General features: G+C 43.0%; 1 protein-coding gene and 1 long non-coding RNA gene across 2 annotated transcripts; both read right to left on the bottom strand.

The window, feature by feature from the left end:
• Window positions 1–2,294: 2,294 nt before the first annotated feature.
• On the bottom strand, window positions 2,295–9,984 carry LOC146673643 (uncharacterized). The gene is made up of 3 exons (XM_085400984.1): window positions 8,383–9,984; window positions 3,159–8,272; window positions 2,295–2,622 (listed from the first exon to the last, which is right to left on the bottom strand). Exons 1-2 carry the CDS (start codon window positions 9,982–9,984, stop codon window positions 3,665–3,667), a joined length of 6,210 nt encoding a protein of 2,069 aa, XP_085257110.1. The 3' UTR covers window positions 2,295–2,622; window positions 3,159–3,664.
• A 283-nt stretch (window positions 9,985–10,267) lies between these two features.
• LOC146673642 (uncharacterized) lies at window positions 10,268–11,589 on the bottom strand. The gene is made up of 2 exons (XR_014908741.1): window positions 11,132–11,589; window positions 10,268–10,595 (listed from the first exon to the last, which is right to left on the bottom strand). It is a non-coding gene; the product is annotated as an uncharacterized LOC146673642 (long non-coding RNA).
• Window positions 11,590–13,554: the final 1,965 nt, after the last annotated feature.

The following is a 13,554-nucleotide window of genomic DNA, read 5'->3' as shown; positions in this document are numbered from 1 at the left end:
GGAGGACTCTTCCAGTAGTGCGAGGGTGGGGTCTTGTGTCATTGCTTCGGAGGTAGAGGTCTTCTGAACAGAAGGATGTGTGGCTCTGGTTCATGTATCATATAGTGGATCCATCCCTGGGACTGTTGCACTCCCAGCTGTCTCCACTCGTCTTCAGACATCAGGTGGGATTTTGGGATATATTTAGTCATCTCCCGAGGCAGAACAACATGTCTGTACTCGTAATGGTCGTCACTGTACCTGTTGGAATAAGGCTTATAGTAAGAAAGTGCTTTGAGTGCTCGGATAGTGTGGAAAATGACAATATAAGGACCAGTCTGTTTACCTTTTCATTTTTATTTTTTCTATCGTTCCCATCCACAAGCGAATTCAGGGACACCAATTAAATCCTCTTTTTCTTTTACTTCTAAGACAAAAATGCTCACAAACCAGCTGGTGACATCACAGTAGCTACATCTATCTTTATATACCTAGGCTTGATTGACACCAGTTGACATACTATTATACCTCTGTGGATGTTGACTGGATTGCCCAAGTTGCATGCTAATGCCAGGTGAAAACTAGTTCCTCTCAATGGGATGAAGCAGAACAGTCCAACAGATCAGTCCCTGTTCTCATTTCCTGTTTTTGACATGGAGAAAAAATTCTCAATTCAATATGAAAATAATTCACAATACACAGACTCGTGCTTCACACAACATGAGCCAAAGAGTCAACAGTTTAAAAGAAAGGAGGTGAAGAAATAAGATGTGAGAAAATGAGAAAATAAAGCCTTTGAGCTTAATGAAGTGATGTGACTGTACTATTACGACAACACAACCCGCAGCCTAATGTTAGAAATGGTCAGTCAGACTAGCAAAGGAAGCTATAGACTATTTTTCAGGTGCATTTTGGTGAGTCATATAGGCCCCTGCTGCTTGTGGGCGAAAAGAAGTATTTGATTTCATCAGACCTGGCGTCAGTGAAATCCTTCCATCAGCTATTACTGCTGAGAAAACAAAGGAGGCAATTTGGAGGTTAAAAGCCAATAAATCCGTACTGCTTCCCATCAGCAGTACACAAACCTCCGGGATAGAGAGAAGGTCTTTAGTCCATCATCATCATCATCGTCCTCTCTCAAAAAGAGCCTTAACGAGAGGTGAGTCAGGCCATTATGAAATGAGCACTCATCAAGTACATGGTCATAATGTGAAAGTCCAGATTAAAGGTTAACATTTGCACATTTAAATGCAATAAATACAAAGAGTACAGCACTATTAATTTCCAACATAAATTGTGAGTTTAAAGATTCATTAGTGCCTTAAATTCAAAGAGTCACAGTGAGGGACTGCTTTAAGACTACAGGTCTAAGTCATCATCAGTGAATGTTAAGAACCAAGAAGTAACTCTGACCCTTTTTACATCTTTTAGTAGTTTCTTTGTTTTGTTTCCTGACTGCCAAATCTGGGGAGAAAAGTTATCAAAAGCCAGAAATTCAGAGTGCGCAGGGTGAGTTTTATGATTGTGGAGTTATCTAAGTGACCTTCCCTGAAATGGTCCATTGACGAATTCAGTTTAGAGCAGAGGTCCAAAGTCAACACACGGGTCAGTTCATGTCTCTTTCTAAGATCTCTACACTGTTTGTTGCTGCACCAAAGGGGATGAGAGGAGAGAGAGAGAAATGGGAAAGAAATAATAAAACATAGAGAGAGAGGTTGCAATGATCAGAACTGGGTAATTCATCTGCACTGACAACTACAACTGTAACACAACTCCCTGCATCTTTGTCTTCTTCCATCAGCAGAGTCAGAATCAGATAACTTTTTGAATCCCAAAGGAAACTGAGTGGTCACAGAGCAACTGTGTCTCCAGTAACAAACAAGTCAAAGTACCAATATTAAATAATAAAAATATATTACCTAATGAAAGATGGGTTAAGTCAGCGGTCCCCAACCCCCGGGCCATGGACCGGTCCGTGAGTTGTTTGGTACCGGGCTGCGAGAGTTGAAGCTCGGGTGTGCAATTTATGGTTTTCAGGGTTTTTATTGTTAACTCTGTTTCCCTGGGTCTTTTCCTGTGTTGTAGCTGTGTGTCTTATTTTGAAAGAAATATTTATGTGTTACCATAGTGTAACACTGGTGGTGCAATACTAGACCTGTTAGTGCTACTTCTTGCCTTCTTTGCATGTAGTGCGGGCAGTATAGTTACCTTTAACCACAGTACGCGGACAGAAGGGAAATATGGACCAGATCAGACAGGTTCTAGATTCGTAGGAGCCAAGGGTGTATGACAACAGAGGACTTGTACACAGTAGGTGTAGAAAACACAATTGCATTTATTAGCAATTATTAAAGTTGTGCACATTTAACAAAAGTAGAGCGCGCTTCTTGAAAACAAAATAAAATAAACCCCACAAATGGTCGACCTAAGGATATATTGTCTTTTGTGTCTTTTTTAAAGTCAATTTCAGTCTTTCAATGTTCAGTAGTCATTCAGTGTGTTTGTAACCAGTCGGGTTACAATCTACCAGTTCATCCGGCTCTTTGGGCTGGGCTCGCCATCCAGTACTGGAAAAGGGATCCTCGATTCTTCTCAGGTCCTCAAAACCAATCCAATCCAAATAAGCAAAGGAAAAAACCTGACCTGGGGACCAGGCCAGAACACAGTAGTTCAACATTTAAGCTATCATGCCTGTAACTTATTACTACTGGTTGCTTGTAGTGCTTCTAAATTTCTATGTTGTACAACAAATTATTCTCATTTCAAAAGGGAAAAAGTGCATAGGAAACACACATTTAAAACAATACAAAATAGCTCAGCAGTGCATTAAAAATACACATTGGCTTGAGACTTATCAAGTTTCAGCTAAGTACAGTGCAGGTGAAGGCACTTAATTTCACGTTGCTAATACTTAATTGTGCAGAACTATAATTAGCACCATGAGAAAAGTGAACATGTGCTAACATAACGTCGCACAAAACCATACATTATACATCAATACCACAGTAATGTGACATAAACCTTTAAAGAACATCTCGTATGCAGTGCAGCAGACTCAGTGCTAATTGCTTTAGCCTCAGAAAAGGCACTTTCATTGCAAAATGGCTAACAGAAGTTAGCATCGGAGCTAGCGGCAAGTAGCATGCTATGCTAGCGCACGTGTACTGCCTGGGACTTACCATGCAAAGCAACAAATGCTACACGGGGCTTCACAGTGCTCACGTTGGCTCACGGCCTCTGGAATACAGTATCACTCTTATTATTCTCGCCGAAAAAAGGACTTTCACTATCCAGCTAGCTTCTTCGCCGCACGGGTAAACTGATCTTTCACCGTCTGTGTCTCTGGCGTATCTTACTGGCACACGAAGGCACGCACAGGTGTCTCAGCAGCGCACAGACTGGGGGGAGGGTCAGACCGGCCAATGATTGGTCGCTCAGTGGATCTGACAAACACACTCTAAAGGACTAAGTCCTGCCCCCACACCATCTATATACCACATATACATATGTACATATTAAACTTATGTTTACATGCTTTTTATCAGTATTTATTATAATTAATTTTGTTTTTATCAATATTTATTCCCATCGTGAGAGTATGAATATTTATACTTTTAATCCCGTTTTTAACACTGGGTTACACTATCCCCTCTTAGAATCATGCAAGTCCCTTTGCATGGGATAGCTAAACGGTAATGACAGGGGAACCAGCCTTCATGGGGATGACCACAGAATCTTGTTCTGTCAAGGCACTGGTAAAAGCCAGGCTTAGACCTTGAAACAGGGACTGGGCAATGGAAACGAGAGGATTTCCCAACCGACTATATTGCAGTCGTTCTGGTTGGGTTCTTGTTCTCTCTGAGCGCCTTACAGTCGCTGTGGCTTCACTCTCAGTATTTGACTGACTTGAGTTTGCTTGATTATCATTTGAGTTGTCTTCTTCCACTGGCCCATCACAGGTAGATCCATCGGGTAAGTTGGCATCACTCTCGCTTTCATTGTCAGTGGTTGAGTGTTCCACCATGGTTTCACTCTCCTCTAGGCTTCCATATCCAAGTGGATTTCCACATTCAGGTAAGTTGTCACATCCGGTTAAATTGTCAGCTCCAATCAAGTTGTCATGTTCATGTAAGTTGTCTCCTCCAGGCAGGTTGTCATGTTCATGTAAGTTGTCTCCTCCAGGCAAATGAGTTTCAGTATGATCGTCATCATTAGGGTGTGTCTTTGGCTGGGGAATCTCATAGACTCGAGTGACCTTTACGGGCTCTTGAAGAGGTTCCTCTCTGAACCAACAGATATCCTCATCTTCCAGTTCTGAATGATCACATTCCTCATGTTGTTTAGGTGATTGCCTTGTTTTTGGTTTGCGTACATGAGTTGGTTGGACAGGTTTCTCTTCAACAGGGGCAAGAAAACCACAAGGGAGCAAGAGATCGCGGTGGACTGTGCGGACTGGGCCCTCTTTTGTTAGGGGTTTTATACTGTAGACGGGCAAGTCACCTGCTTGGTTCACCACAACGTGAATATCAGTCTCCCACTTGTCGGCTAGCTTGTGCTTGCCTCTGAGACGGACTGCACGCACCAAAACTCTGTCACCTGGCTCTAGTTTTGAGGGTTTCACTCGCATATCAAATCTTGTTTTGTTTCTTTCTGCCATTTTGTTAGCATGGTCTGTTGCTAGTTTGTAGGTCTCTTGTAGAGTTGCCTTTAGTTTTGTTATGTACTGAGAATGCGACTTGAAACTTTTGTTGTTAAAGGGCAGCCCAAATGCTAGATCGACTGGCAATCTTGGCTGACGGCCAAACATTAACTCATATGGGGCAAAACCGGTTGTATCATTTTTCGTACAATTGTACGCATGAACGAGTGGTTTGACATAGTTGTGCCACTGAGTTTTGTCCTTTTCCTCAAGAGTACCTAGCATACTTAGTAACGTCCTATTGAAACGTTCTACCGGGTTTCCTCTGGGGTGATAGGGTGTTGTCCGGATTTTGCGAATGCCCATGATCTTGCAAAGCTCTTGGATAATGTGGGACTCAAAGTCGGGACCTTGATCGCTATGCAATCGTTCGGGTATCCCGTAGTGGACTATGAAGTTGTCCCAAAGGGCTTTTGCAACGGTCTGAGCTTTCTGATTGCTGGTAGGGATGGCTAATGAATATTTCGTGAAATGATCGGTTAATACAAGCACATCCTTTACATTACTTCGATCAGGCTCAATGGACAGGAAGTCCATGCAGACTAATTCGAGGGGTCTGGTGGATTTGATATTCACAAGTGGAGCTGCTTTTTCTGGAGGAGTTTTACGTCTTACACAGCGGTTGCATGTTTTGATCTTATGTTCTATATATGCTGCCATGCGAGGCCAATAGAACCTTGTTCGGGCAAGATCTAAGGTACGTTCAGTGCCTAAGTGGCCCATGTCACAGTGGAGGCTTTGGAAGACTGAGTCACGGAGCTGTTCAGGTAAGACAAGCTGGTAGGTAACATCTCCTCCATCTTGGCGAGTTCGATACAGGATGTTATTGTGCATCTCCAATCGATTGAGCTCTCGGAGTAGAAGGTTGATGTCAGGAAGTTCAGCTCGCACAGTTGGTGGGACCTTTTCTCCAGTTTCAATTTGTGCAATAACTTCCCTCAGACAAGGGTCTGTTCTTTGTTCGTTTGTGATCTGTTCAGGGGACATATGGGGCATAACAGGAAGACCACCACAGTCATTTTCATTGACAAAGTCACCTGGAATGGCAGCTGCAGAAATGGCTAGCGAGTGAACCAAAGGGATGGTGTCATTTTGAGAGCTGCATACAAGGTGTTTCTCACAAATAGCAGACACTACTTCAGGACTTAAACTGCTGTCAGGTAGGGACAGGTGAGTCTGTGTGAACTGCTGTATGCGGTCGAGCTCTTTTTGGGACACTGCGTCGTTAAGCAACTCGCCATGTGGCCGTCTAGAAAGGCCATCTGCATCTGAGTTAAGCTTGCCTGCTCTGTACTGGAGCTTAAAGCTAAACGTTGACAGGGCAGCTAGCCATCTGTAACTCATGGCATCCATCTTAGCAGTAGTTAATATGTACGTCAGAGGATTATTGTCTGTTACGACAGTAAACTGATTTCCATATAAGTAATCTGCAAACTTTTCCGTTACTGCCCACTTCAAAGCTAAGAACTCTAACTTATGGGCGGGATAACGAGATTCACTCCTAGACAACCCACGGCTTGCATAAGCTATCACCCTAGTCTGGCCATTCTGCTCTTGATAGAGCGCGGCGCCAAGCCCTGTAGTGCTGGCGTCCGTATGGAGCGTATATGGCAGTTTAGGGTCAGCAAAACCCAATACAGGCGCAGTACTGAGCTTTTCAATGATGGTTTTGAAAGCAAAATCACAAGAGGGAGTCCATCGCTCGCCGAAAGGTGTCTTGGGGTCATGGTACTGGACAGACTTAGCTTTAGGCTTTGTGCTTTTGCGCAAAGGAGGGTAGCCTGATGTTAAGTCAGTGAGGGGCTTAACGATACTCGAAAAGTTCTTAATGAACCGCCTGTAGTACCCTGAAAAGCCTAAGAATGAGCGGAGCTGTTTAAGATCACGGGGCACAGGCCAGGTACTTAAGGCTTCCACCTTTTCAGGGTCAGTCTCCACTCCCTTGCTGGACACAATATGCCCAAGATATCTGACAGAAGTTTGGAAAAATTTGCATTTTTCGGGTGAGAGTTTGAGCCCATATTCTTTCAGGCGATCAAGAACTTTCATTAAGCGAGCCTCATGTTCTTCAAGTGTCTTGGAGAATACAATGATGTCATCGAGAAACACGATCACTTCGCGCAGGTTCATGTCGCCCATACATTTCTCCATGAGCCGCTGGAATGTGCTGGGGGCATTTGTAATGCCTTGGGGCATTCTATTAAATTCCCAAAAGCCGATGGGACATACGAACGCCGTCTTTGGTTTGTCCAGCTCCTCCATCTCAATTTGGTAGTACCCAGATTTTAAATCCAGGACAGAGAACCATTGCGACCCGATCAAGGTGGAAAACGTTTCCTCCAAATTGGGGAGAGCGTAAGCATCTTTTATAGTCTGCGCGTTAAGCTTTCTGTAGTCGATACAGAGGCGGACTTCACCATTTTTCTTCCGCACGACTACAATGGGTGAAGAGAAAGGGGAGGTAGATTCCCTGATCACGCCAGCTTCTTGCAGTTCTTTGAGGTGCTTACGGACTGCCTCCAGGTCGTTCGGATGTATGGGGCGCGCTCTATGCTTGAACGGTGTTTCATCTGACAATCTGATTGTGTGTTTCACTTGATCCGTCTTTCCAAAGTCAAGATCATTCTGTGCAAACACTTCGGGCATTTGGCTTAGTTTTTCGGTTATGCGCTCCTTCCATTCAGCGCTAATAGGGGAAGAGTCAAAGTTATATGTTACATTTGACTTCTGCTCAGTTCGGGATCTTGGAGTTCTCACTGAGTGTTCGTGAGATAGAACTCTTTGATATGCACTGACTTCTCCGATGACACAATTTAGAGGGATTGTCACATCATGTTCGGATTCATTGGTGAGTATAACTGGTACAAGGTAAGGTGCTCGTTCAGGTAGGTCTATGAGACAAGGTTTCACAAGGATGTCACCAGGTAAGGCTGACATTCGTGGATACTCTAACAAGACAGACTTTTCACCGTTACCGGCTGACACAGCTACAGCACCATCTAGAACAACAGTTTGGCCTGCTGGAATCAACTGTGGCTCTTTGTTGTGCATCGTCACTAAACCAAGACTACTGTCTTTGGACTGTTTGTGTCGTGACTCAAGAACTTTTAGAACTGCCCTATAGCCATATGGCAGGTTCAGCTGCAGTTCATGGCATGTGTTAGAGTACAGCTCATAAAGTACATCTAATGTGTTTGTCCCAATTAGCACTAAGGACTGAGAAGCTGTGCGCACATCGGGGACAACTAAGGCAAGTGTCGGCACTTCAGCTTCAATGCCAAGGAAGTCCTTTGGGAAAGTGACATGCAGTTCAATGTAGCCTAAGTAAGGCACAGACTGACCGTTGGCACCCTCAACTTCTAAAAGTTCAAACAATGGCTTAATCTCATGAGAGGACAAATGCTGACGATAGTAGGACTCGGGGACTGTAGTCACCTGGGAACCAGTATCTAGCAAACAACTCACTGTGTGACCATTAACTTTCACTTGTGCAGTACTCTTCGTACCAATTAGACCTTTAGGAAAGTCGAAGGAATCTGATCTTGTGTGTGACTTTAGGCTGGCACGCTTTTTAGGTGAAGCTTTTTGTTTAACCTGGGTGGGACGGGTTAACAAAGCATCAGCCTCCATTTGTCCCGCAACGGAGGCAGAATTTAGTTTAAAGAAAGCTGGTCATTCTGCCTGTCCCATATCTGCCTTCTCACTCTTAATTCCTTTCGTTTTGCAACTACAAGGGCAGGATTGGGCTCTGACTCACAAGTGGCTACTATATGTCCATCTTCCCCACAGCGGAAGCAATACCAGGGCTTGGGCCTAGTACTGCGGCGGCTGGGTGGAGGTGAGTCTTCAGGTTTGGCATGGTCAGGTTTTTTATTTTCAGGTTTCCTTGTTCGAACTGTCTTCAGTGTTGCTTGTTTCCTGGGCTTCACAACGGCAGCTAATTGGCTTTTTAGATCGGCAACTTGTTTTTTCAGCTCTTCTAGACTATCTGACTGTGCTTGGCGAACATCTGCATTTGTTTCAGTGACCGTCTGTTCATGAGACACTGCTTTTGGTTTCGTGGCGCTAAAGTGTTTCTTCATTCGCGTGTTTTTAACTTCTTGTCGGTTTTCTGCAGTACGCAGGAGAAGCAATAGCTCTGCATAAGTGGGCGGCTCCTTATGCTTTAGCTCCAATTGCAACTCCGTTAGCAAGTTATCATCCCAGCAGCCTCTGTAAAACTGTTTAAGAAGCTGCTTATTTACTTCATGTGGTTCAAGCCCACCTCTGCGCACGGTGTGATTGACTGCCACCTGCAAACGAAGCAGATAAGCAGAGGGCTTTTCACCATGATCTTGGAGGGTGTTCATGAAGCGTACAAACAGTTCCTCACCATCTTCGACGGTGCCAAAAGCTGAATCCAGAAGTTTAAGATAGTCTGCAGGAGTGGCTTCTGGCCCAAGAGGGCGGATGACATCAGAAGCGGGAGCAAGGAGACTTTCAAGAATCTTACGAGTTTTTCCCAACTCAGACAAAGAAGCATCTTCCATCAACAAGTCAACATGAGAACGCCATGTTTCATAGTCAGCTTCGCTGTAAGGTCTGGGCATCTTGCCAGAGAAAGCTCTGAGTCTTAATGTAGAGTGAGCATGTGATGTCTTTTCAACACTCTTGACAACATGCTCGACTACTACTTTCTGAACCTCTGGTGGGTTGAGGTCAGTTGGACTCAACATTTGAGGTGTCAAGTTTGGTCTCATGGGGCGTTGGAATGTGCCCTGAATGGGTTCAGGAGGGTGAGGCAGTTCAGTTAAGACTGAAGGTGAGGCTCCAAGTTGTGTGGATCCTACCACAGGGCAAGTCTGATCAGCAGCATCATTTTCAGGGTTTCTCTCAGCTGTCTCAGCAGCTTCAATGGTGTTCCCTATTGTGGATAGGGCCTCCCGCAACACTTCTTCGAAATCCTTCCCACTTAACTTGGCTAAACCCTTCAGGTTGCTAATGTAAGCCTCAGTAACACTGCCCCCTACGGTCTTAGTATAGACGTCAGTTAAGGCTCGAATGCGGTAACTGACATCTGGATTGTCAGTGGACTGTAAGAGGTAAGGCAGCTTAGGTGCTAATATTTCAACGGCTGCACCGGACTCGAACTCTACAATCTGGCTTTTGTGGAATGCAGAAGAGTCATCATCGACAGCGAGTACTCTACGAATAGTACCATGCTGCTCCAGAAACTCAAATACCTCTTTGTCTTTCTCTCTATCTGTAACACCGCTAACAATAATGGCATTTGGTACTTTAACGGCATACTTCTCGACAAAATCCATTTTCACAGTATGTGAGCATTTGATCAAAGGTCAAAGAGGATTCCAATGTTGTCACACAACACTCTAGGCTCCTGGCTGGCTCGCCACTTTTACTTATGTAACACTGGTGGTGCAATACTAGACCTGTTAGTGCTACTTCTTGCCTTCTTTGCATGTAGTGCGGGCAGTATAGTTACCTTTAACCACAGTACGCGGACAGAAGGGAAATATGGACCAGATCAGACAGGTTCTAGATTCGTAGGAGCCAAGGGTGTATGACAACAGAGGACTTGTACACAGTAGGTGTAGAAAACACAATTGCATTTATTAGCAATTATTAAAGTTGTGCACATTTAACAAAAGTAGAGCGCGCTTCTTGAAAACAAAATAAAATAAACCCCACAAATGGTCGACCTAAGGATATATTGTCTTTTGTGTCTTTTTTAAAGTCAATTTCAGTCTTTCAATGTTCAGTAGTCATTCAGTGTGTTTGTAACCAGTCGGGTTACAATCTACCAGTTCATCCGGCTCTTTGGGCTGGGCTCGCCATCCAGTACTGGAAAAGGGATCCTCGATTCTTCTCAGGTCCTCAAAACCAATCCAATCCAAATAAGCAAAGGAAAAAACCTGACCTGGGGACCAGGCCAGAACACAGTAGTTCAACATTTAAGCTATCATGCCTGTAACTTATTACTACTGGTTGCTTGTAGTGCTTCTAAATTTCTATGTTGTACAACAAATTATTCTCATTTCAAAAGGGAAAAAGTGCATAGGAAACACACATTTAAAACAATACAAAATAGCTCAGCAGTGCATTAAAAATACACATTGGCTTGAGACTTATCAAGTTTCAGCTAAGTACAGTGCAGGTGAAGGCACTTAATTTCACGTTGCTAATACTTAATTGTGCAGAACTATAATTAGCACCATGAGAAAAGTGAACATGTGCTAACATAACGTCGCACAAAACCATACATTATACATCAATACCACAGTAATGTGACATAAACCTTTAAAGAACATCTCGTATGCAGTGCAGCAGACTCAGTGCTAATTGCTTTAGCCTCAGAAAAGGCACTTTCATTGCAAAATGGCTAACAGAAGTTAGCATCGGAGCTAGCGGCAAGTAGCATGCTATGCTAGCGCACGTGTACTGCCTGGGACTTACCATGCAAAGCAACAAATGCTACACGGGGCTTCACAGTGCTCACGTTGGCTCACGGCCTCTGGAATACAGTATCACTCTTATTATTCTCGCCGAAAAAAGGACTTTCACTATCCAGCTAGCTTCTTCGCCGCACGGGTAAACTGATCTTTCACCGTCTGTGTCTCTGGCGTATCTTACTGGCACACGAAGGCACGCACAGGTGTCTCAGCAGCGCACAGACTGGGGGGAGGGTCAGACCGGCCAATGATTGGTCGCTCAGTGGATCTGACAAACACACTCTAAAGGACTAAGTCCTGCCCCCACACCATCTATATACCACATATACATATGTACATATTAAACTTATGTTTACATGCTTTTTATCAGTATTTATTATAATTAATTTTGTTTTTATCAATATTTATTCCCATCGTGAGAGTATGAATATTTATACTTTTAATCCCGTTTTTAACACTGGGTTACACTAGCGACCAGAGAGCATTAAGGGGCAGAGAGGAGGATGTTACTCTCAATGTTGTTGGTGCATTTCAGGAGGACGCTGCTAATAAAGTTACACAATCACACAGTGAATTTGCGTTTTTTATTATATTTACAAAATACCAGTTTTTGTCTTGGTCGTATCATTTTATTTTGTTGTATTTATCCACGACACCTTAAAGGCCGGTCCATGAAATTATTGTCTGACATTAAACCGGTCCGTGGAGCAATTAAGGTTAACCGCTGGGTTTAGTGATAAGGTAAATGATGAAAGATTTGGGACACAGTGTTAGGGTGATGGGGTTCTGGTTTAGGTTTGTACAGTCCCACGTTCTGTGGTCCTTAAGGTTTGGGGTTAGAGATACTTGGACCTCAAATTGTAAATAATAATCATAAATTTATGGGCCTTTAAGTTGTGTATTGAAGGGGTGTAGGAAACGTGTATTTTTGATTCTGTATTGACAGATACAAAAAGTAGAAATGAGTTTCCTGAGATTTTATTGGCTCAAACTCTGAAATAGTGTGAGAATGGTCACTCAGGAGAGATTCAGAGGTTCCAACTCCAACAGGAAATAAATAGAAGCAATCAGATAGCTTAGAAAGTCAATGAGATTTAGCTACTGCAGAAACCACTGGCAATGCAAAGCAAGCAATGCAGTTCAAACCTTTCTCAAAGAGGCTGCCAGTCAGACCAGAGGGCAGTGTTGATTGATTGATGGTTGATTGCTAGTGGACATTTTAGGCTCCAGTTCCCTAGCCTAAAATGTCCACTAGCAATCAACCATTGATGTGCGGTGTGCATTGATCACTTCCACTGTGGAATCCTCCATGGTGGTGTTCACTTCTTATGTTGGCGTGTGAAACAACTGAATTGCTCAGTTTAAGGTGATGGGGACTGGCTCTTTTCACAAAATGATATTAGTTTTACAAAATGTCAGAATCGTCAGAAACAGCACTCTGGTTGCTTGTTAACACAATGAAATGTAATTTATAGTTAAGGTCAAAGCACATCAATGAATTTTTGAGCCAGGCCCTCAGAGGAGGTTCATTTGCTCATGATGATAACGTTTCCTTTCCTACTATTGATTAAAAGTGATTTCCATTATTTAACACATGACTTCTTAACTTCAAGCAACATGATGGGCTCTTTGCTATCTTTATGCAGCTGATGTAGATGACAAGATTGTATTTCTGAGGAGAGAAATGTACCAAAATTTGTAATGTACCATTTTTGTTACCAACAGCAGCAAGGAGGTCAAGGAGACAGATCTAAATCTCTGTCTCTAAGGTAACGCTATTCACTTAGTTTTATTTGGTTCAGGAAAGTTAAGGATTCCAGTTAGATTTTTTTACTTAGTTATTTCTAATACTTACAGTAAGATGCACACATAAAATTTAACAAAGCTTACACATGACTGGCCAGCTTTAATGCAGAGAACATAACCCAGAACACATACTGTTTGCTGATTTTGTTTTTTAAATCAATCACACAGTCAATATTTGTTGATAGCTGTGGAAGGGTTTCATTCTGGATTGATTCATTATTGTTTTGTTGTTACTGATCGCTAGTTGCTGCTTGTAAAAATCAATCAGCCTGCTGTTGATTCTCCTTTGAAAACCGTGCAGCACAAAATGATGACAATCCACCTACCGTGTCCTGCAAGGTCACAACTGTCCTTTTAACTTCATGTCATCTTTTGTTTTCACAGTCTGTCTGCTTCAGTGAGCAACCTTCAGTCGAATGTATTAGCAATTACCCTCTTTAAATTTTACCAAAAATACCACTTGATGTGTTTAAATTTTCTCAGTTTTCTGATTTTGACATAAGGATATATTTACTCACTGCCACCATGTGGTTTAAAGAGGTATTACACAAAGCTTGACCCTGCTTCAGCTTGAGTTGATAACTCTGCAACACAATACATTTTGAGCATAAAGTCGTAGCT

The sequence above is a fragment of the Rhamphochromis longiceps genome, linkage group LG3 (genome assembly GCF_057381845.1).
Source record: "Rhamphochromis longiceps isolate RC_006_pf linkage group LG3, R_longiceps_female_GT1.1, whole genome shotgun sequence".
Taxonomy (NCBI): Eukaryota; Metazoa; Chordata; class Actinopteri; order Cichliformes; family Cichlidae; genus Rhamphochromis; species Rhamphochromis longiceps.
Note: the sequence above shows the minus strand (reverse complement) of the source record. Positions and strands in the feature narration are given on the sequence as shown.

Bases quoted from the DNA above. Each gene is read 5' to 3' on its own strand.
- LOC146673643 (XM_085400984.1), bottom strand. From the start codon at position 9,984: ATGGATTTTGTCGAGAAGTATGCCGTTAAAGTACCAAATGCCATTATT. The intron at 8,273-8,382 runs GTGAGAAGGCAG...CGTCCCACCCAG, and splicing joins CAAAACGAAAGGAATTAAGA to GTTAAACAAAAAGCTTCACC.